This window comes from Vidua macroura, chromosome 6 (assembly GCF_024509145.1).
Source record: "Vidua macroura isolate BioBank_ID:100142 chromosome 6, ASM2450914v1, whole genome shotgun sequence".
Lineage (NCBI taxonomy): Eukaryota > Metazoa > Chordata > Aves > Passeriformes > Viduidae > Vidua > Vidua macroura.
In genome coordinates, this window is record NC_071576.1 from 56,542,645 (window position 1) to 56,564,692 (window position 22,048).

The window sequence follows — 22,048 nt, forward strand, 5'->3', positions numbered from 1 at the left end:
AGCAGAGACACTCCTGGGCCTCGTGGGATGAAGCAAACGGGGAGTCCCCTCCCCACCCCAAATGGAGCTGAGACCTGCAAACTCATTACAGCAACACAGACATCCCCAGCCAGTCCCAGTCAGGACAGGGGGAAAATTGGGAAGCACTCCCACTCCTCCCTGCTCTCTGTGCCTGGGCTGGAGAGAGCTCATTTCTGGGCTAAAGGACCCCTTTTTTGAGGATAAACCCCCTTTACTGCCAGCTAGCCCTGGCTCAGAGTGGGGTTGTATCCCAGCCCCATCCAAATCCCAATCCTGATGCAGTGCACAGGGCTGGGGACAGCACGGTCCCTCAGTCGTGCCAAGAGCTGCCGCTAATTAGGGGCTGGCGGCTCTGATGAGGCCGGAGCAGGCCCCGAGTAATTACACGGCGGCGGGAGAGTCCCTGCTCCAGCCCTAAGCGCTTCCAGATGCTTCGGGGCTCGGAGCAGCCGCGGGGCTTTTTATAAACCGGGCCGAGATTCCTGGGGTTGGCTTGGCCAGGACAGACCCCTCGGGGCAGGGAACGCCCTCGGCATTCCCTGCTCCCACCCAGGGCTGCTCTGCACGGGGACAGGGAGGGTGTGGAGGGCAGGATGCTGTGCAGCCCAGAGTGAGGGGCTGGGGGTACCGTGCCCCCCCCCGTGCAGGCACGGGAATTCCTTGGGATTTCTGGGACACCAGAAACACCCTGAGAAAAGCCACAGCAGCTCTTTGCTCGCCCCGAGGTTGCTCAGGCCTGGAAAAATGCTGCCCTTGTCACCATCTGACAGGATAATACTACAGATCTCTGGTGTCCAGGCTTCCTGCAGCCCTTCAGAGGCCAAGTGAGAAAGGATTTAACTCCAGAACTGCTTGAAAAGAGAGGGAATAGTATAGATAAGGGTTTAAAAACATGTGAGAGATGTCACACACCAAATAACAGGAATGGAGCTCCGTGCTGCCCACACGGGGTTAAAAGGCTTTTGGCTGCATATTTTGGAGTAATATTTAGTGCCAAAACATCATTCATCTTGTTATAGGTAAAAATGATCAAGCCGAATTTAATAATTAATAAAAGAGATTTTTTTTATTTTGCGACCGAGATTCGGTCCAAGATAGCCACAATCAAAAGGTCAGTGCCGAGCGGCGCTGGGTGAGACACAGGTCCGACCTCTACAGCATAGGGTCTCCTATGCTCACACCGACTGTTCTGTCCGAGCAGTTCTTATACCGTCTATTCTGCCTAAGGCAGGGTTTCTTTTCTTCTTTTCAACAGTTCACAATTCATGTAGTTTCTTTTCTCTGCGTGGAGCTGAACAAAACCGTGTCCGGGAAGCGACGTATGCCAATCACAGAGTTACTGGAACTCGGCATTGCGATGCATCTTCCTGATGGCTCTGGCTATCTCAATCTGAGATATTTATCGAGCATTCAGCGCCTGGGTGTTCCTCGGATCACCTTGGAGAAGCACCCATCTCCGAGCCGAGCGAGCCACGCTCATTGCTCATTCGTTCCTTCGCTTGCAAATTAGGTCCTTTCCTCCCTGCAGCCAGCTGCGGTTTCGAAATACCATGAAGCAACCTTCCCATCCCTGGCTTGAGTGCTTAAGAAAACTTACAGGAATATTTCTTTCCAATATAACATATTTCATACATCTATCTATTCCCCATCAGCAGGAATTATCCAAAATACACATAACAATCTGGTGAAACAGCACTGGCTGAGCCTCCACAGCTCTTTGAGCCCACGGAGCAGCACATGGGGAAGGCAAGGACCAGGGCAGGACATGCTGGAGGAGCTGGAGTCGGGATCCTGGAGTCAGGAATGGGTTTCCTTATGAACACAAACATGTTAAGAGCATAAACAACTCCTGGGTGCTCAGCAAACACATTCAAAATGGTCATTTTCAGGCTTGGTTTCCTCTCCTGTGCCGAGGAAGAGATGTGTGGAGGGGAGTGGGGTGCTCAGACATGGTGACAGCTCCAGCCATGGTGACAGCTTCAGCCACTGACCCCCTGGGGCCACAAGGACAGGTGACACACACAGTCCTGGGGGGGCAAAGGCCTCCTGGCACAGCCTGGCACCGCCTTTCCACCCACTGTTACCTTCCCCCTCCACCAACATCCCGGATCTGCTGCTCCAGTGGGCAACACCCGGATCAGCCAGGGCTCAGGGGGTCCTGCTGGGTGACCTCTGGATCCATCCAGGTGCTGTGGGGAAGGAGACACTCTGCCCTGCACCAAAAAAAGCTTTGTGTGAGATATGGGAATGGTTTCTTCCCAAATTATTTCAGGGAGCAGATGCAGGCACTGCTGCCATACCTTCCCACAGGGGAAAGCGCTGTCCCGACTCCAGCACAGCTTCCAGGGGAGATGCTGGAGGGTCCTGGGAGGTCTCAGTCACTTCCATCCTGATCTCCTCCCTGGTGATGGTGACCTCCAGTTTGTTGCCTAAGTAGGAGACGCTGGAGACTTCCAGCTTGGTGATATCGTCGGGAAAGGCGGGATCGAAGAGGAGGCTGGACCTCGTGATCCTGGAAAGGCAGGAGTGCATCAGGGTGGGAACAGCAGGAGCCACAGAGGAGCCCAGCTCGGGGTCGGAGCACACCAGAGGAGCCTGAAAGGGTTCTCAGTGCATCCAAGGATCTCTGGGCAAACCCCAAACATATTGATGGAGCACCTGGTGAGGAACTACTTGGGGCCATGATTCCACAGCCCACCCCAAGACATTCCTGTCCCATTCCAGCTCCACAGCTGGGGCCTGGGCTTTCCATGAGGTCAGATTTCACATTTACAAAAACACAGCTCAGTTCCCTGCTCCGGTTCAGAGCTTGGCTCCAGCAGCAGAACTGTGCTGGCAGAACTTGGGGGATGCCCTGCTCCTCTCAGAGCAGGTGAACCTCAGCTCCCATTCCCTCGGGATGCAGGGCTGGAAGCTCAGCACGGCTGCTCTGTGGGCACAGAGAGCACAGAGAGCTCCCAAGGCTCAGACACAGAAATGGATGCAGTGTTTGACCTAAGGCCTTGGAGAAGGCTTGAAGGTTTAAAACAGAAAAGTGAAACAGACACGAAGTAAGAATAAAGATTTGTAGCTCAAGCAAAAATATGTTTTAAGCAGGTAGAAATATGCCTCATGGAAGCGAATAAATATGTTAAGCAAGATAGTAGAAAATTTTGAAGTCTAGCAATAGAACTTGTTATAGAGTCGGCAAAAAGTAGAAGATGCAGCATTAAGTGTCTGTAGAGTTACATGCTTGGATAAAAAGAAGCACATTGTGGCAGAATTGTGTAAAAATGTAGCAATGATTTGTAGCAATTTGCTACAAGTTGCTATAATTTGTAGCAATGATGGCAAATGAATAATTGGTTTCTGAAGATGCTAGCGAGCTTTGTAGAAGTAGCTGATTAAGAAATATATAGGATATGATAAGAAATATATGATAAGAAATATATAAAAGACATCGTAACTAACATTAAAACGGCTTCTGATGTGATGGCGTTGAATGTCGGCCTCAGCATCCCATGAGACTGATTTTGCAATAAATAAGCCATCTTTTAATTGCCTCATCAGTCAACCCCGTCTGCTCTGCATCCCAAGTCTGCTCCTTCCCCAGAAACAATGGAACAAACATCCCGACTCTCCCTCCAACCCTGAGCCAAAGCCAAGCTGCCTGTGTGGGCGTTGGCCTTGGGTGAGGGAAAACAACGGCCCCTCTTGTCCCGGCCCAAATCCTGGCGCACGAGAGCTCTCCACCACCAGCTCCAGAAGGCTGAGAGGGCTTCAGGGACTGGATGGGGCTCAAGGCAGGTTTGGGGGCCTGGGGAGCCCCAGCACTGCACAGGATCCGTGTCCTACGGCAGGAAAGGCGGGAGTGCGGCTGCAGAATGTTGTCGCCACCTCTGGAATTTGGCCAGAGCCCGAAAGCTGTGGCTTGAGCCTGTGCCACGAGGGGCCCAACCTGGCACACGCTGGGTGCCTGGAGACCTCCCAGCTTGGCCAAAGCCCAGATTTCCAGCTGGGAATACGGCAGCTCACACCCAGCTCCACCAGGGAATGGGTGGCTTTTCCAGCTGGGAATATGGCAGCTCACACCCAGCTCCACCAGGGAATGGGGCAGGTTTCCCAGCAGCTCTGGCCACACACGTGGAGTGAAAATGCATAGTTAGGGCTGGAAGTTTTCACTGGGAATCAAAAGGCTTGATCCAGCCTCAATTAAACCAGGAATAGGCTGAAGAGACAGTGGCTCCAGGGTGGACACCACCACAGCTCTGAAATTACATGAACAGCTCCATGTTTTCCCAGGATATTTTAAAGCTGAGGCGATGCCTGCTCAGCACTTTGCTCCAGGGAGGCTCCCGGAGCCCCATGTGAGCAGGGAGGCCACAGTGAGGCTGCAGGAGGTATTTCCTCACCACATCCAAGAGAGACAGGAGGATGTTGCTGCTGAAGCAGAGAACAGGCTTAGGGAATGACACTTTGCTTCCCAAATGTGACCTGTCACGAGCCTCTTACTTGTTCCCAACTTCGCTCCAGCCAGACAGGGACATTTTAAGGGACAAGTGGTTGCTTGGGAGATAAAAGTGACACAACAGGTCTCACCTGAACCCCGTGAAGCCGAAGAGGACGACCTGCAGGAATCCACCCATCCCTGTCAGGAAGTTCACAGCTCCTGATCCATCCGAGTTCTCCACCCAGACCTGCTCCAGCAGGAGAAAGAGATGGTGCAGGAATTGATTTGGGATGCTGTCCCAGATTGCGAGGCAAGATGTATTCCATTTGCCATCTGTTTGGAAGTTGTCTTCTGTTAAGTGAGCAGTTTTCCTTATCTCCTCCACAACCAATCCTCCCTCCGGGGAGACATCTGCTGAGAATGGGCTATTGACTGTCACTGCATGACTGATAAGAACTGTAACATCCCATTGGGAGATGCTCTGCCCAGAGGGAGGAGCCAAGCATTCCTACCTGGATATAATCTTGAGTTTCTGGAACACCAGCACGGCTTTTTCTGCACTGGATTTCCCAGAGGGACAGCTGCCTCTTCCACTGCATCTTCAGAGGAAGACTACACCCTTTTCTACAGGATCACTGCTCCAACAGAGCCACACCTGACACACCAGGAGGACTGCAGGCACAATTCCAATTGGACTGCTGCCAACAGGACCCTGACCAACAGGGTGTCAGGTTGTATTCTGACTCTGTCAGTGTTGTTTTGGTTCACTGCATTGTTTATTTTATCTTTTTATTTTCTTCCCTAATAAAGAACTATTATTCCTGCTCCCACATTTTTGCCTAAGACTCTCCCTTAATTTCAAATTTATAACAATTCGGAGGGAGGGGTGTCTACATTTTTTCCATTTCAGGAGAAGCTCCTACCTTCCTTAGCAGACACCTGTCTTTCCAAACCAAGACAGATGCTCCAGGCAGTTCTGTGGGTTTCAAACCCATTGTCACCTGCCTGGGAGCAGGAGGGATCTGCAGCCCTGCCACTCACCTTGAAAGGCTCTGTGATGTTGCTGAAGCACTTTTTCAGCTGGCTCTGGGCTCTCTGCAGCTCCTTCAGCTCCAGCCAGCCCACGGCAAACATGCTCTGCCAGAGAGGGAACGGTGACAGCGCGGTGGAGCAGCAGCACCTCCCCACCCCTCCGTCCAGAGCAAACATTCCCAGTGCACATCCCAGCTCTGCACTGTCCCCTGGATGGAGCACCCCCTCCCAGGGGTGAATCCCAGGCTGGGCTCTGCCCTCTCCTCACCCAGGTCATGGCTGGCCCGGCCGGGTCGGTGACGGGCTCGTACATCTCCAGGTCGTTCCTCCGGACCTCGGCACTCATGGGATGCATCAGCGGGAACCCCAGCAGGACCACATCTGCCTGTTTCACCGGCTCACCTGGGGACAGGGCTGCTCAGACAGTTGCCAAAATTTTTAAGTTTTTGAGCCCACTGGTGAGAAACAATCCAGTGAGGCAGGAAAACCATCCCTAGCCCAGCTTGTTGCACTGTGGCAACAGCAGAGACTCTTCTTCTGCCATTCCCAAATCTGAACCAGTTGAAACTCTGATGCTTCCAGGGTTAAAAGTGTGATCCATGTCCAGCTCCATGGGCTGCTGCCACTGCCTCCCCGCTCACCTGGGCTGTAGCCATCATACTCAGGGTGGTATTTCCTCTCCTCATCAAAGGGCACTTTGATTTTCCTGGCACGGTCCTCCCACTCCTCTGGCACCGGGAGCAGCAGGTCCCGAGCCAGGTCAGTGGCAAAATTTAAGCTGGAAAGAAGAAGGAACAAGGTTTTATGTCAGGGATGGGTGAGAGGAGAGAGGGGACAGAGGAGCTGCAAGAAAAAGCTGCAGTGGAAGAACAAGGGGCAGAGATTGAGCCAGGGGTAACAGCATCCATCACTGAGCCAGGAGCTCCTTTCCCTGGCTGTGGATATCTCCAGCTGGCCAACAGCACAGACACCCCATGGAATGCCAAGGGAGAAGCCCTGCTGTGAACGGAGATCCCTCTCAGCCTCCCGTGGGCACTGAACAGGTCGGAGGAGCCAGGGGAGACCCCACTCTTCCTCTGACTGCAAAGAGGTGACAGGGAGAGGCGTGTGAGGAGAGGGAGGAAGGATCCCCTCGGGAGCCCCGCTGCTCCCATCCCTGCAGAGTACCAGGTGGAAGAGCAGAGAGCCAGGCCATGCTCCCAGGTGTCATTCAAACATTACCTGCGCTGGGCCACGGCATTGGTGTAAGCAGAGTTATCGACCTGGCTGTGGTACTCGTCTGGGGGCATGACACCTGCGGGCACAGGAGGGGACACTTCGTAGCCCAACACACCCAGGGGCTGCCATGGCTCCAGGCTCCTCCTCAGGGACACGGCTGGGGGAAGGGGACCCTCCTGCCCGTCCGGATCCTGCTGGCAGGATCCCACACAGTCCCAGTGGGATGCTCAGTGGAGAACACGCACAGTGCTGGTGCTGAAGCAGGAACAACCTGGGATGTAGTTCTGGCTGGTGCATGCAGGCACCTCATCCTGAGGACATCTAGAAGGATACCTTCAAATCATGGAATCCCAGGGTGGTTTGGGTTGCCTTAAAGCTCATCCAGTTCCACACTCCTGCCATGGGCAGGGACACCTTCCACTAGACCAGGTGGCTCAAAACCTCTGCTTTCCATGTCATTCCCATGGCAGAGGTACCTCTGATGTGGTAGAGCTGCTCCTCCTCACTCCACACCATCCTGCTGCACCAGTACCGAGCCACAGCTTCCACCAGCTCCCAGCCTCCGTCCTCCCGGAACAGCTTCTGGTCCTGGGGGAAAAGCAGGGGAATGAGGGAGACTCCAGCAGACCCAAAGTCAGCAGGAGGATGGAGAGGAGTAGGAGGAAAGACTGGCCTGGTTTGAGCCAACAAGATGCTGAGACGCCCACAGGAGCAAGGACAGAGAAGGCAGGGCTGCAGGAGGGAGCCTGCGAAGCAGAGTTCCTCAGGGAAGGGACAGTGACAGTGCCCAGGTGTCCTGCCACCGGGCCATCAGGTGGAGCACCCTCCCTTTACCTGCGTGGTGCAGTAATACTGCTCGAAGGCCATCAGGACATCCCCGGTAACGTGGATTTCCTGGGCTCCATAGATCTCCTCAGGACACACTTCCCGGCCAGTGGCTGCGCTCTCCCACGGGAACTTCGCACCCTACCGAGAGAAGGTGTCCATGAGCACATCACCTGGTGCTGCACCCCACTGAAACAGCCCGGGATTGCCCTGGGGACGGGGGTTGGTACCACCCCAGCCCGGTGTCCCCTGGGGTCAGGAGCCGGTGCCACCCCAGCCCGGTGTCCCCTGGGGACGGGGGCCGGTGCCACCCCAGCCCGGTGTCCCCTGGGGACGGGGGCCGGTGCCACCCCAGCCCGGTGTCCCCTGGGGACGGGGGCCGGTGCCACCCCAGCCCGGTGTCCCTGTCCCACCTCGTAGCCTTGTTCCCGCGCGTTGCGCTTGGCGCCCTCCAGCGTGCGGATGCGGTACTGCAGGATGGCGCGGGCAGCCTCGGGATACAGCAGCAGGATATTCGGGAACATCCAGGTGTCCTGCGAGGCCGCGGGGCGGGATTGGCTGGGGGAAAGCATCCAAATGCTCCTGCCAGCTCCACCCTTCAAGTACACCCTCATCCCGCTGGAAGGATGGAGTCTTGTCCATCCCTATTGAAGGACAGCCTGCTGCATCCCAGTGGAAGGATGGAGCCTTCTCCATCCCTACTGAAGGATAGTCTGCTCCATCCCGATGGAAGGATGGAGTCTCCTCCATCCCAGTCACCGTGCCAAGCCCCCAGCTCAGCACGGTCCCCTTCACCTGGTCCCAGAAGACGTGTCCCCAGTAGTCCTCGCCGCGGGTGCCGTTGGACAAGCCGCCGGGGCTGATGCCGTGGAACGGGACTCCGGGGCTGTCCCGGGGCGGGATGGCGCTCAGCAGGTAGTAGAGGCAGCCGTGGAGCGCCTGGCGCAGGGCCAGGGGCCCGTCCAGCTCCACGGAGCAGCCCCGGCGCAGAGCTGCCCAGGCGCGGACGTGGGAGCGGTGCAGGGACCCCGTGGCCACCAGGGACAGCCCCGCGCCGTAGCTGTGCTTCGCCTCCTCCTCGCTCCCGGCCACGGCCGTCAGGAACTGCCAGCACCGCTCCCGCTCCTCCCCGCCCAGTGTCAGCGACTGTGGGATGGGGGTCCACAGCATGTGGACAGTGGGACGGGGGCCCCCCTCCACCTCGGGAACCAGCGTCTGCCCGTAGATGTAGCTGTGGAAGACGGGAAGCGATTGAGGAAGGTGTTTCTTCCCAGTATCCCATCTAACCCTACCCTCTGGCAGTGGGAAGCCATCACAAATGGTCTCTGGTCCCAGGAATCCTGTTCTAGAGGTCGTCTACAAATCTCCTGTTTTCCCCAGCCTCACTTCTTTGGAATCACATCTAGCCTCTGTCACTTTCAGTGCTCTCACACATCAGTGTAAGGCATAATTCTGGAGTTGCAAGTAATAAAAATGTTTTCTATGCTTAATTTCAGGGGTCTTTTTATAGACCTGCAGGTCTATAAAAAGCAGGTGTGCAGAAGCCTCCACACCCATCACCATTCCAGCCCCACACCCCTCACCATTCCAGCCCCACTCCAGCCTTACATCTGCAGTTATTCCCCAGGGGAGAGCAGGGCACTCTGCCACAGCCCGCGGAGAGTGGGCTCAGGGCAGGGACCCCCACTCCCCACACTCACTGCGCTCCCTGGAAGTCTGGGCCTGGGATCAAGTGCAGGTCCTGGCTCTGTGGCAGGAACAGGCTCTGGAGCTGGATGGTGATGGGATGTGTGGAGCCATCCAAGCGCCGGATGGTGATGCTGAAGGCCATCAGGTGCACCAGGGAGTGGTGGGCGTAGAGCTGGTGGGTGGCTGTGTAGCCAGGGGTCTGAATCATATGGCTGAAGGTCCCTGCAAGCACAGCCAGAGCCATCAGCCTTTAGAAACATGTGGATTCTGCCCTATCTACTGCTTCCTACTGGCTTTTCCCGAGATCAGATCCAGTTGTGGACTGGACAACACTGATGACAGCAAGCCTGGCCAAGCTGCTGAGGGATGGTCTGTGCCATCAAACATTTTACCAGGCTCCGTGATTAAAGAGTGTGTGCCGAGCCTGGCCCCAGCAGGGATAGAGCTACAGTCTGAAAATCACTTATTCCCACACAAAAGGGGGATTTTCCGCTTGTTCCAGAGGAGCAGCACCCCAAAGGGAACGGAGAACGAGGAGAAGGAAGATGTGACTGAGCAGAAGAGGCAGCAGAAGCAGAGAGAATCGAGCCTCCAGCAGAGCCCCCAGGAAGGTGCTGGCTCCCTGCTCACCTGTCCAGGTGTTGAGGGTGAAGCTCTCGGCCGGGCTGCGGGCGCCGGGCGCTGCCATGCGCAGCCCCAGCGGGCTGGGGACATCGGCACGGTGCGTGTCCCCCGCGGCCCCGCTGTACACGCCGGCGGCGTGCAGGATGTCCCGGAACACGCGGGTGCCCAGGAAGGCGTTGGTCACCGTGGGCAGCAGCCGCGGGTCCCCGGGCAGGGCCGTGGCCGTGAACACGCCGGGGTCGCCCTCACCATCGGCCATCGCCGCCGGCCCCACCTGTGGAGCCGCAGGGATGGGACGAGGGCTGAGGGGACAAAGTCGGCTCCCTGTCACCCCCCCGCCTGCCACCAGTGGTCTCTGCCCCTTTTAGTGTCCCCTCTGGTCACCTCCAGCAGTTTTCCCCCATCCCAGCTTCCTCCCAGCCCCGGGGTGCATCCCTTCTGCCCCTTCACCCCATCTCCAGCTGTCCCAAATCCTGACAGCTCATGGGCTTCATCACTTCTCATCCTCCTTCCTCTTCCTCTTCTGCTGTGGGATGGAGTTGCACCAGTTTCTCCCAACACACACAGCCACCTTCCCCAGCTGGCCTCCTCTTCCTCCAAGTGCTGTTCCGTGACACTTTGAAAAGTTCCTGATACTTCCCCCTCTCCCAGCTCACTGCACCCCTCAGTTCCCCCTCAATCCCACATCTCCAGCTCAGCCTCCTGGGGCAGGACCTTTTTATTCCGCTTTTTATACATAAAACTATATTTATGTGTCATGTACAAATATACATATAATGACAAACTAAAGACATGTACAGATATAGACATGCTTAAGCAGCCCCTGACAGAAGGCAGCTGCAGCTGGCTCCTGGCAATGCCGGGCACAGGAAAAACACAGGAATGACGAAATGAGGCTCTGAGAGACTCTGAGCGGAGCTGGCAATCCAGCCGGGGTGACACAGGGGCAAGGAGGGTGCCCAGCCCCCAAATCCCTCCCTGACAGTAGCCGGATGCAGGAAAGCTCAAGCTCAGCTCGGTTTCCTCACTGAGACTGAACTGTGAGGAAAATCCTGCCTTCGGGAAAGTGAAAAATCCCGACCCAGCCCAAGCCCCAGGGTGCGGAAGGGAGGAGGTGGGTCTTGCCTTCTGTCCCGAGGCCGGGCTGAGCCTGTGCAGGCGGAGAGGCTGCTCCAGGGAAGGACGGAAGTTGCCCAACCGAGAAAGAAGGAAGGAAATCGCTTTTTTCTTTCGTCTCCTTAAAAAGAAATAGTTGGAAAAATGATCCGGGACACACAGGTGTGGAGGGGAGCTGAGTGCCTGCAGAGGGAGCACGGCAGTCCCGGGGCTGCCCCGTGCCTGGGAAGGAGGAACTGAAAGAGGAAAACCAAGCTGGATGAGTTATGATCCCAAAGCCGCTGGCATTGAGCCAGGTTAGCAGCACACCCCATTGACCTCCCGTGTTCCCAGCCACGCTCTGACCCTTCCCCTCGCCTCTTTCCAGAGAGGACAAAAATTCCATCTGGACTTTGGCTCTGGCATGCCTTTCCAAGCCTCTTCCAGCTGGCCCCATCCTGGTGGGTCAGGGATCCAGGGCTGGAGCTGCAGCCAGGTGCACTTCGAGCCCCTGGCCCCGGTGTTCACCGGGATTATTTTATTGCCTGATCCAGCATTTACAGGATTGGCATAACACATCTCTCCTCCACTGTAAATCCATGGAAAAGCCCCCATGGAGGCTGGCTGGGTCAGTCCTGCATCTGCCAATGCCCCAGGGACGCCTTGGGGACACCCTGACAAAGGGCAGAGCCCGAGCAGTAACACTTGCTCCCAGCTCTATTCCTTTGGTATTCCAGGGTCTAATCCCACCTGGGCCCCAGCAGGATTCATTTCCCCTTTGGTTGGTTTCTCACAACCAGCTACTGATTCCAGCAGAGACTAAGTCCATGGCAAGGGCAGGAATATCCATCCTCTGGAGAGTGGGCATCCATTCTGGGGCACTGGAATCCCCCTCCAGCAACCACCAGCACACAGGGACAAGCAGTTCCTTCCCCAGCTGATCCCAGTCGCCGGCATCCCATTTCCTTTCCCTTATCAGAGGAATTTGGAAATAGCCCTTTCCAGAAAGTCCTTTCTCACTGAATGGTGCATTGAGTATTATAAAGTTTATAAAAGCCTACAGAAAAGGAGGTCCAAGGAGAAAGAAGTTCTGCTCCAAGGGGAGTTTTGCTCCGAGGGAAAATGCCCCATCCAAGAAGAGGTCTCTGCTCTCCAGCAGAACATCTCAGTGTCCCCCTGTGCTGGCTGGGGACAGTTTTTGGTCTCAGAGTCCTGGGCAGTGCTGAGGGAAAAAAAAAAATCTCAAAACAATTAAGGAAAGAAAAATTAAGCAGAGAGCAATTTGAGAAAACCTGTCTGTGTCAGGCTGTTCCTCCCTGCGCCCCTGGGGCTGTGCCAAGGAGTGGCAGGGGGTGGTGGCAGGCAGCAGTGACAGTGACAAGCTGGGCAGCTGCAGAGCGAGGAGCAGCGGGATCGCCCTGAGAGCGCCATGAGGGGTTTCCAGAGGGGCTCCCAGCTCCTGGCAGCTGCACTCAGGATCAGCCGGGTCCCCCAGGCACAGATCCGCTCCCACCCCGCTGAGCACCCACTCTCTGCCGGTGTGAGTATCCTGGGGGACTGAAAAAGTGGGAACAGCCCGGTTGGAGGGGCCCAAACCCTCTGTGTCAGGGCCAAATTGTTTTGGAAGGGGGTGGAAGCAAAAGGGGAGGGGGAGGAAAAGAAGGAATGTGCCCTCAGGTTCCAGCCCACACCCCCATGGTGTCCATGTCCTGCTCCCCCCCTTGCTGGCTCCTGCTTCCATTTGATTTTGTCCTTTCAGCCCCTTTTTTAACCTTCGAGGTTTGGGGGTCCGTGCAGCCCAGGGCAAGGGGCAGCAGTGACACCGGTGGTCCCTCAGGTCCAGACCCAGACCCTGCCCCCTATCCTGGGACAGCCACCTCAAAGGGGTGTCCCCACGGGGGCTGCTGTCACCGCAGAGCCCAAGGTCCCTCTGACACTCCCCCCGTGGGGACAGTCCCCCCCAAACCAGACCCTCCCGGGCTGGGTGAAACAAGCTGGGAAAAAGGAGTTTTCCCCCAAAATCGTGTCTGATTCTCCCTCCACCCCTTTATTTGGGGTTTTCCCTCCGCTGCCTTTCCAAGGTCTTCAACAAAGGAGGTGCAGGAGCCTGGAGAGGCTTTTTCCAGGCAAATAAATCAAAGGAAGGTGCCAGTGTGGGAGGTTAATGCTATCCTGGTTGCACTGGGGAAATGAGGGGCTGCTGCTGGCTGCAATTCCCATCCCAAAGTCACCTGAAAGTCAGGAACACTGCAGGCCCCAGCCACAGCCTCAAGGTCAAACACTGCTCCAGTGTCCCAGAGGAACAAACCTGGAGAGCACCAGCTCCATCCACTGCCACCAAACCTCCCTCCACAGCCCCAGGGCGGGTACCAAGGACTGGGAAGAGCACAGGGAGGCAAGCAGGGCACGGTGTTGGATGGCAGCAGTAGCAGAGCCATGCCGGGAGCTCTGTGTGCCATGGCTGTGGTGCAGCCATCCCTCTGATTCCTGCTCCTTGTCCCCCTCAGGAACAAGCCATTGCCCTCACCCTGATGTTCTCGTCCTTCCTGCTGCCCACAGCCTGGGTCCTGAGCAACATCTACAACTACAGGAGCAGGCCTGAGTGAGGAGGGGCAGGAGCAGCCTGCTCCCTGCTGAGAGCATCCCGAGGGAAGAGGCCTCGGGACAGAGCCTCGCCGGGATGGAACCCCCCGAGCCTGCTCATTAAAATCCACCTTTGCATTCAACAAGGCTTCACTGGGTTTGCTCCATCCTGTAGGGAACAAACTGGATCTGTGCCCGCTGCCCTGATGGCAGCATTCCCTCAAGGGCTGCCAGCAGGTCCCAATGGGAAGGCACATTCCCTCTGGAGCTTCTACCGGCTGCAGCATTGTGTGCACTCAGTCACCTCTCACAGCACAAGCAAGGAAGGCATTCCAAGGTAAATTCCTGGCAGGAAAACACCCAAAGGCTGGGAATGACATTAAAAGGGTGCCACGGGGTGGGGGCTGCACGCCTGCCCTCTCCCTGCCCCACAGGAAGGGCCTCTCCAGCCACCACATCCCAAATTACCTGTGCCAGGGAAGCAGCCAGCACATGGAAGGTTTGGGTAGCAAGGGGTACTTCCAGGTGTCTTGGAAAAGCCTCTTGGAGCTGTCACGGTTCTGCAGATCTGACCCTCATTCCCAGGAGCTGCTCAGAGCTTCACAGCCAGGAGAGTGCTCCCACAGCATGGGAGCTGTGCTCTGGGAGAAGCTGGTACTGCTTCCTGCAGTGACATTCCAGACTTTGGATGCTGATCTCAAGCAGCAGCAGCCCCACACCTCAGTGACTCCAGTGGAGTTTCCTTTGGTCCCTAAGGTGTAGTGACAGCCCTGGGAATGAGGATGAGATCTGACATGGCACTGGGAAGGAGACTGCGCTCCTTTAAGCCTTCACCTGTCTGCAGCTATGAAATAAAGGGAATATATTCCTGATTGGAACACCTACTTCTTCCACACGCTCTCCTGAAGTCAGTAAAAGTGGCACCAGGAGCAAGCCTTGGAAGACAGGATCCAGCAAGAATTGGGCAAGTCAAATCAAGGGAAGAGGCAGGCACTGGCCACTGAACCACCCCCATCCAGGAGGGAATTTCAGCCAGAAGGGCCTGGAGAGCACCAGGAGGAGGGCGAGCAGGTACAGACTCCAGCAATTCCATTTTGTCCTGTTTTCCAAAGTTTGTCTCCCTTGTGTGAGGCATCTCTGCACCAGTCTGGCATCAGCCACATGCTACCTTCTTTCTCTTGCTGGATTAACACCCTCAGTCAAGGCATAAAAAGAAGGAAAAGTACAAAAATTCCAGCAGTGCCATTTGCTAATGACACCAGAGAACCAAACTGGTGAGGAAAGCTCCTGAATGCCAGGAGTGGCAAGGCCTGACCATGGAAACACATTTTTAAAGGAATCATCAGCAGCTCAGCTGCCAGGGACGGAGATGACACAGAATTCCCAAAAAGGGAAGGCAGAGACGTTTATTCTGGCAATGCCACTGCACCTCACCTGAGCACAAAGCATTGGTGAAAGACACCCACCCCCTCAAGTGTACGCACACACCCACTAACCAGTAATCCCGGGAAAACCCTTGGATGGAGCAAACACTCCCTCTGCTGCAGATGAGGAGGGGCAGAGGGAAGCAGGGCTATGGGGAGGAAGAGGATTTGGGGAAGAAGATTTGGGGAATGCTGCCTCAGGCTGCTGCAGGGGCAGGGGGAGAGGGCAGCAGGACAGGCTGTGTCCCCTAAGGCCAAGACCCCTTGGATCCTGCACTAGGATCCCACCCTCCTGCAGCAGCTGGAGGCAGGAGGCATCAGGAGTGATCCATCCCCCCAGGACAGAGCTCTGGAATCAGGGATCAGAGTCACTCGTGCCAGCACAGGGAAAGCTTGGCTCGAGCACCAAAGGGTCACACAGCCAAAGGCCACGTCCTCGTCCTCCTGCTCGCCACATCCCAGGCTGCTCCTGCTCCTGCTCTGCCCACCCACCCCTCCATGGATTCAGTACAGTCAGTGCTCTGAGTGCTGCCAGCCTCAGGAGCAGCAGGAATCACTCTCTCCTCTATGTCAGGATGTCATGGGCTTGGTGCTCCACCAGCATCTCCATGCTCCGCACGTCCGTGCACCAGAACTCCAGGCGATCCTTCATCCCCTTGATCTGCAAGGCAAGGCCACAGGGACAGAGTGCCTCAGCTCCTGGGAATGCCCACAGGCTCCTTCTCACACCTGAGAGTTCACACCATCCCTCAGAGCCCCACACACTGAGACAGGGAGATGCCCCATCCCTGGAAGTGTTTCAGGCCAGGTTGGATGGGGCTTGGAACAACCTGCTCTAGTGGAAGGTGTCCCTGCCCACGGATGGGCTTTAAGGTCCCTCCCAACCCAAACCATCCTGAGACTCTGGGATTAACAGCTTCTACCAGCTGGGCTAAACTGAAATGCACCAAAGGAATTGTCTGCAGCTGGAATTCCAGGCACTGAATTTTGGGTTTGAAGGTAAAGACACCCTGCACAGTCTCCTTAAGTGTTACAAGGATGAACTTGAGAAGCTCAACAGCTCCACTGTATCTTGGACTTCTCTCTTCCTAAGAGGAATGTGCCTCCTACATCCCTGAAACTCCCAGAGGTTGTTTCATGCATTTAGGAATGAGGCCTGGATTCTTCTGGAAAACACAGCCATGGCTTCTGTGTTCCATGATGCTTGTGTGGCTTTCACAAGGGACATGCCAGCCCTGTCCTGTCCCACGTCCTGGAAGGTTTCTGGGTTAAACACCCCGGGGGCAAAGCAAAGCCCCCAAGGAGGCTCATTCCCAAGCCATGACTAATCCTGGCTCTAGTGTCACTCCCAGGTCACCTCTCCCTGGCCCAGCTGGAGCTGGTGGCCATTACCTGCTGCAGGTCCAGCACCCGTGGCTGCACCCACGTCATGTGCACCCTCTTGTCCACCTCGTCGATGCTGCCCTTCACCAGCCCCACTGAGAGAGCCTTCATCACCAGCAGCTCCACCTGGGGACACAGAGAGTCCTGGGAAATGACCCAGATCACCCCATTTTCCCCTTGAGATGAATAAAACTTGGCATCTTCATGTGAGAGCCCCTCAGAATCCAGGGCAGCAGCTCTCACAGCTGTCCCCTTTCAGGTGACAGAACTGCCTTGAGACTCAGCACCTCGGCAAAGAGGAGTTTTTCTCCCTAAAACTTTTCCCTAAAACTGAATTTTAGGGTTTTTTTAGTTCTTTTTCCCCTAAAAAAAAAGTAGAGTTATTTTCTTTTCTCTGAAATCCAAGGAAGAACAAGGCAATTGGAAAAAGCCAAAAGAGCCCAACTGTCCCCAAGCAGCAGGTGGGAGTTGGTCTCTTCTCCCAGGGACCAAGTAACAGGACAAGAGGAAACAGCCTCAAGATGCACCAGGGGAGGTTCAGGTGGAAAATCAGGAAGAGTTTCTTCATGGGAAGGGCTGTCAGACATTGGAAGGGGCTACCCAGGGAGGTGTTGAAGTCCCCATCCCTAGAGGTGTCAAAGGAATGACTGGATGTGGCTCATTTGGGCACAGGTTGGACTCTATGATCTCGGAGCTTTTTTCCAGCCTAAATGATTCTGGGATTCTGTGTGGTTCAGGTCTATCCAGGCACTCTCAGAGCTCCAGAACCTGGATATTACCAAGGGTGTCTAACCCCAAACTCACCTCGTTGACGGTGACTTTGGCACTCTTGGCAATCTCCTCGAAGGTGAGCTGGCGGTGGTTGGCTGGGCGGGTGAAAGTCATCTGGATCCAGGGAACAAACCAAAAAAACAACCCCCACAGGGTTTCAGGGATTCCCACAGCTCAGAGCCTCCCCCAAGCTGCTCTGCCCAGTCTCACTCTGCACAGGCAACTGCATTCCTCATACTTAATCAAAATAAGTCAAACAAGAATGTTTTACACGGGTATGGTGAAAACAGAGCCTTTCAGTGACAGGAAGGGACTGTTTCAGATTATCCATCAGGGAAAGGACCCTCAGTCCTTGGGAAACAAAGATGTTGAACTGTGTTCTAAAGTCTTCTTTTGTCCTGGAACATACTGCAGACACCATCCCTGAAGGATTGCTCTCCCCTCCTCCATATCACAGAATGAACATCTTCCACTACCCCAGGTTCCTCCAAGCCCTGTCCAGCCTGGTCTTGGACACTTCCAGGGATGGGATAGTCACAGCTTCTCTGGCCAGCCTGTGCCAGGGCCTCACCACCCCCAGAGGGAAGATATTCTTCCCAATATCCCACCTTCTGTCAGAGAAGCCACTTCCCCGTGTCGTGGCACTCCACCCAAGAGCCCCTCTGGACCTAGGGACAAGCAGCCCAGCACGAGGTGTTTTCCCTCATAGCACCTGCCTGTGGCTCCATCTACAGGTCAAATCCACACTGAAATTTCTGTATCCAGGAGTTCCTGTAGGTGAGTGACCAGACACACTGAGCACATCCCAACTCACCTCCATGAGACACAACAGCTGGATCTTCTGCAGCAGGAGCGCTTCATTTGCAGCCAGGTCGGGCTGTGAGGGGGAAAAATGCACCAAATCAGGTCAGGATTACATTTTCTCCCCATCCTGGGGCAGAACAGCTTTACATACAGGAATAAATCCCGGGGAGGGTTAATTTAGGAGGAAGGAAGTCACCACAGCCCACCCACCAGCCAGGAATGGCTCCAGAAAACAGTCCAAGTGCCAGTGAACTCACAAATCCCTTGCTATGCCAGTGATTCCTGGTGTAGCCAGTGCAGGTAACATCCAGCATCACTGTTTCCTCCCACACTTCCCAGAACAGGAAGGAAAACCACTGTTTTCCACTGGAAGAACTCCAGGGGGAAGCCAAAAGAAAACTAATTATGTGTATCAAGATGGAATAACCACTCCTAGGCTCCGATCAGAATTGTACCAGTGCTCCAGAGCCATGAATGAGACAAAGCTGATTAAGAAGAAGTCCACAGACTCCAAGTGTCAGGTGGAAATCCCAAGCCTGGGCCTTCAGCAGTCCCAGAGCCCTCACCTGCTGCCCCCAGGCCGACTTGAGGGCCTGGAAGGTCTCCACGTTGCCGCTGTTGAAGGCGAAGAGGGTGTCAATGAGCCACTGCCGGTCTGTGCTGCGCAGGGACTCCAGCACGGGGTGCATCAGCTGCAGGGGACAGGCAGGAAGGTGTCAGCAGGGGAAAACCAGCTCCTGGGGCTCCAGGGATGAAGGGATGTGGCAGTACTCACCAGCTCCCCAAAGTTGTAGACACCTTCTCCCAGCAGCCCGGCCAGCCCCAGGGTGAAGGCTCTCTCCTGCTGCTCTGATACTGGAAGAAAAAAACAAACCAAAAATAATTTGGATGAAAAAATACCCAAACCAAAACCACTAGGGATAAAAAACACCCTAACCAAAAATAATTGGGATGACGACAAAACCCAAGCCAAAAATAATTTGGATAAAGCACCACTTTAAGCTCCATCAAGCCATCCCTCACCTACATTAAACTATTCCCAGCCCTCATCTTCCCCCATGGTGCCTGAAATCAGGAGCCTGCAGTAACCACAGCACAAAAGGGCTGCTTTTTGAATCCAGAGTGAAGATTTTTGGGAATTGGAACAAACTTGTCCTTCTGGCAGGGGCATTGCCCCTTTTCCTCCCAGTACAACTCAGGAGCAGGTCCTCGGGGATCACTCCTCAGTCCAGCCAGACCTCAGATCCACCACAGCACGGCCAAAATGAAACGGAGGGAAAACCTCAGCCAGGGCACTTATTTGGGTTGGGGGGATGAAGCAGAGCATGGAAGGTGGGATTTGCCCTGGACAGGAGTTACCTGGCAGGTCCTTGACCTCGATGCAGCCCAGGAAGCGCAGTGCATCCTTGTAGTAGGCGGCGTGGTTCCCCACGGTCTGGTAGTACTTGCTGGAGAGGTCGTAGAAGCGGCTGTGCACTGATGTCACCCCGGGCAGGGTGTTCAGCATCTCCTCCACCTCCTCGATGGTCTCCTGGGAAGGAAGGACAAGACCTGGCTGTTACAACTCCCAGCTCTGAGGATGGCAGCCTTCCCAAGGGATCCCCGGTGACATCCCGGGCAAAGCCACCATCGCTCCCACACCCTTCCCTGTGAGGGTGCTGAGGCCCAGGCACAGGTTTCCCAGAGAAGCTGTGGCTGCCCCATCCCTGGCAGTGTCCAAGGCCAGGGTAGAGCAACCTGGGCTAGTGGAAGGTGCCCCTGCCCATGACTGGGTGATCTTCAAGATCCCTTCCAACCCAAACCATTCCAGGATTCCATCACCCAAACCCATCCCTCTGCATTTGCTCTAAGAGAACCAAAACTGCCCTGCCTGAAAAATTTTTGGGTTTAATAGATGGTTTTAAAACCAGCCTAGGATGACAAACCCCACGTGCTTCACTCAGGCAACAACACCACAGGTCACCATGAGCAGCTCCCACGTCCTGGCAAGCTCAAAGGCTCCTCAGGGCTGGGAGCTGGAATAACCAAGGAATGTCACAGCACCCCAAAACTCCCCATCCCAGGCCACCCCTCACCTTGGTGACCTGCAGGTCCCCGATGTTGAGCTTGAGGGCCCCGATGGCTGTTTTGCACAGGATCACGGCCTCGTCGCTGCTCTTCACCTGCAGGGACAAAGGGACCTGTTCAGTGTCACCTGCAGCCAGGTGTGCTCCAGGGGCTGGACAAATGCCACTTGTGACCATATTCCTGCATTCAAATCCCTGCGGAAAGGTGCTGCTCTCCAGCACAGGTGACACACATGCCAGTGACTCTTGGCCTGCTCAGAGGCAAAACTGACCAAGAGCAACTTCCAACATACCTTTTCCCGGGTCTTCTCCAGAAAAGTCAGGGCCACATTGGGATCTGGAGTAGAGGGAAAAACAGATTTAAATGAGCAGCTCTCATGGAGCTAAATCTCGCCTACCAAGCCACCTCTGACAGGATTCCTGATGGCTGGAATATGGGTTTTCCATGGTGAACCCTCAGCCTGCAGCAGCTGCTGCCAGGTAAGCTGGGCTTTTCCTCACCAACCACCTCTCCAGGGAAGCTGTGGACTTCCTACTCCAGGAATCAACAATACCTTAAGCTTTGTAAGCCAGCACTTTCCCTTCCCGACGCAGCAGAATCACAACAACTTCCCATCCAAGACTGACCCATCCCTGGCCACGTTCCAGGGGTCACAACAGGACAGGGAAGAGGGGAGGACACGCACCTGTCATCTGCCGCACCACGTGCAGGATAATCTCCACCAGGGACAGGGGGTTCACCCTGCAGGGAGCAGCTCAGAGTCAGCACGGGTCCCCCAAGCCCCCCAGGTGACCCCCAAGCCCTCCCAGTAACTCACCTGTGCTCAAACTCGCTGATGAAGTTCTCGTAGAGCTGCAGGGACAAGGACAGGGACGCTCATGGCAAAGGACACCCCGGTTCAGAGCTCCTCACCATGTTTCCTCTCTATTCCAGCTCATTTGAACATCCCTGGAATTGCTGGACAGGGCTCTGAGCCCTGGGCTAGTGGAAAGTGTCCCTTCCAGGGAGGGTGGAACATGATCCTCGAGGTCTCTTCCAGCCCACACCATTCAAATCCCTAAATCCTATGATTTTTTCCAGAAAATAGGGCATCCCATACAGAAATTCCAGCACTGTTCAGAACCCAGAACTGCTCGTTTTATCTAACTGTATCCCGATAAGCTTCTTCCAGTGAACACCCATCCCACACTTGCAAACCTCTTGCTAAAATATGGAATGGAAAAAAAAAATCTCCCTGCAACTCCTAAACATAAAAATTTTAGCTAAGTGAAGTAAAGAATCACCGTGAAGATTCTGAACTCAAGACATTTAACTTTAGTGGAATTTGCACACTGTCACCAGTGCAAACACCCCAGGAGCTGAGCCCACCCAGGTCAGTAATCCTCCAAGAGAATTAGGAAAGAGAGAGTCCGCAGGCTGAGTTCTTCCTGGTACAAAAAGCCCGGAAAGCTGGGAAGAGTCCGCTCACCTTGATGAGCCCATCTCCCTGGGCGAAGCAGGGGTCCTGCACGAAGTCCAGCACCTGCAGAGTGAGCTGGTGCCACAGCCTGGGGACACAGAACAGCCCCGTGAGCCCAACGCCGCCAAACCGTGCCACAGCCCGGGACGTGCCGAGCAGGGGCTGACGAGGGCGCGGATCGGGGGCGACCCGAGGGGGCTGGGACCCCCTGACAGGGGCAAACACCGCCGAGTCACCTCCCGGGCGACTAACGGGATGCGGGCCCAGCCGGGCTCCTCAGCCGGGCGGGCCCGGCCGCGCTGGGCTCCGGGACCCGGGGCGGGCGATCCCCCCGCACCCCGTCCCCGCTCACTTCTTGTTGTAGAGCTCCTCGAGGCGGTGCCACACGGCGGCCTGGCCCGGCCCCGCGCTCTGGCTCTGCTGCAGGAAGCCCGGCACGTCCTTCATGGCGGCGGCGGCGGCGGGGCCCGGACGGAGCCGGGACCGGGGCCGGGACCGGGACGGGGCCGGACGGGACCGGAGCGAGGAGGCCGCGCCGTCCCCGCCGTGCGCACTCACTTCCGGCCGCGCGGGGCACGCCGGGTACCGTAACGCCCCGCGCCCGCCGCCGCCGCGCACTCGCTT

General features: G+C 55.8%; 3 protein-coding genes across 3 annotated transcripts; 1 reads left to right on the top strand and 2 right to left on the bottom strand.

Annotated features, from left to right (window-relative positions):
* Window positions 1-1,067: 1,067 nt before the first annotated feature.
* PGGHG (protein-glucosylgalactosylhydroxylysine glucosidase) lies at window positions 1,068-10,101 on the bottom strand. The gene is made up of 13 exons (XM_053981452.1): window positions 9,845-10,101; window positions 9,226-9,436; window positions 8,321-8,756; window positions 7,939-8,058; window positions 7,535-7,666; window positions 7,177-7,288; window positions 6,704-6,776; window positions 6,124-6,260; window positions 5,751-5,884; window positions 5,492-5,587; window positions 4,600-4,697; window positions 2,322-2,533; window positions 1,068-2,234 (listed from the first exon to the last, which is right to left on the bottom strand). Exons 1-13 carry the CDS (start codon window positions 10,095-10,097, stop codon window positions 2,170-2,172), a joined length of 2,079 nt encoding a protein of 692 aa, XP_053837427.1. The 5' UTR covers window positions 10,098-10,101; the 3' UTR covers window positions 1,068-2,169.
* Window positions 10,102-10,558: 457 nt separating this feature from the next.
* LOC128808963 (cytochrome c oxidase subunit 8B, mitochondrial-like) lies at window positions 10,559-13,662 on the top strand. The gene is made up of 3 exons (XM_053980648.1): window positions 10,559-11,250; window positions 12,324-12,473; window positions 13,441-13,662. Exons 1-3 carry the CDS (start codon window positions 11,221-11,223, stop codon window positions 13,537-13,539), a joined length of 279 nt encoding a protein of 92 aa, XP_053836623.1. The 5' UTR covers window positions 10,559-11,220; the 3' UTR covers window positions 13,540-13,662.
* A 1,234-nt stretch (window positions 13,663-14,896) lies between these two features.
* PSMD13 (proteasome 26S subunit, non-ATPase 13) lies at window positions 14,897-21,995 on the bottom strand. Its single transcript, XM_053980647.1, has 13 exons — window positions 21,777-21,995; window positions 21,434-21,512; window positions 20,783-20,817; window positions 20,651-20,706; window positions 20,258-20,301; window positions 19,974-20,060; window positions 19,258-19,429; window positions 18,674-18,753; window positions 18,465-18,590; window positions 17,909-17,971; window positions 17,128-17,208; window positions 16,333-16,449; window positions 14,897-15,601 (listed from the first exon to the last, which is right to left on the bottom strand). The coding sequence occupies exons 1-13, from the start codon at window positions 21,869-21,871 to the stop codon at window positions 15,506-15,508; spliced, it is 1,131 nt and encodes a 376-aa protein (XP_053836622.1). The 5' UTR covers window positions 21,872-21,995; the 3' UTR covers window positions 14,897-15,505.
* Between the last annotated feature and the right edge of the window lie 53 nt (window positions 21,996-22,048).

Coding starts and splice junctions, on each gene's coding strand:
- PGGHG (XM_053981452.1), bottom strand. CDS start 10,097: ATGGCCGATGGTGAGGGCGACCCCGGCGTGTTCACGGCCACGGCCCTG. Junction 8,757..9,225: donor CCAGACTTCCAGGGAGCGCA/GTGAGTGTGGGG, acceptor CGTCTTCCACAG/CTACATCTACGGGCAGACGC. Junction 5,885..6,123: donor GTATGATGGCTACAGCCCAG/GTGAGCGGGGAG, acceptor CCCTGTCCCCAG/GTGAGCCGGTGAAACAGGCA.
- PSMD13 (XM_053980647.1), bottom strand. CDS start 21,871: ATGAAGGACGTGCCGGGCTTCCTGCAGCAGAGCCAGAGCGCGGGGCCG. Junction 20,061..20,257: donor TGGAGAAGACCCGGGAAAAG/GTATGTTGGAAG, acceptor TTGTCCCTGCAG/GTGAAGAGCAGCGACGAGGC. Junction 18,754..19,257: donor CGAGGTCAAGGACCTGCCAG/GTAACTCCTGTC, acceptor TTTTTCTTCCAG/TATCAGAGCAGCAGGAGAGA.
- LOC128808963 (XM_053980648.1), top strand. CDS start 11,221: ATGATCCCAAAGCCGCTGGCATTGAGCCAG. Junction 11,251..12,323: donor AGCCGCTGGCATTGAGCCAG/GTTAGCAGCACA, acceptor CAAGCTGGGCAG/CTGCAGAGCGAGGAGCAGCG. Junction 12,474..13,440: donor AGCACCCACTCTCTGCCGGT/GTGAGTATCCTG, acceptor TGTCCCCCTCAG/GAACAAGCCATTGCCCTCAC.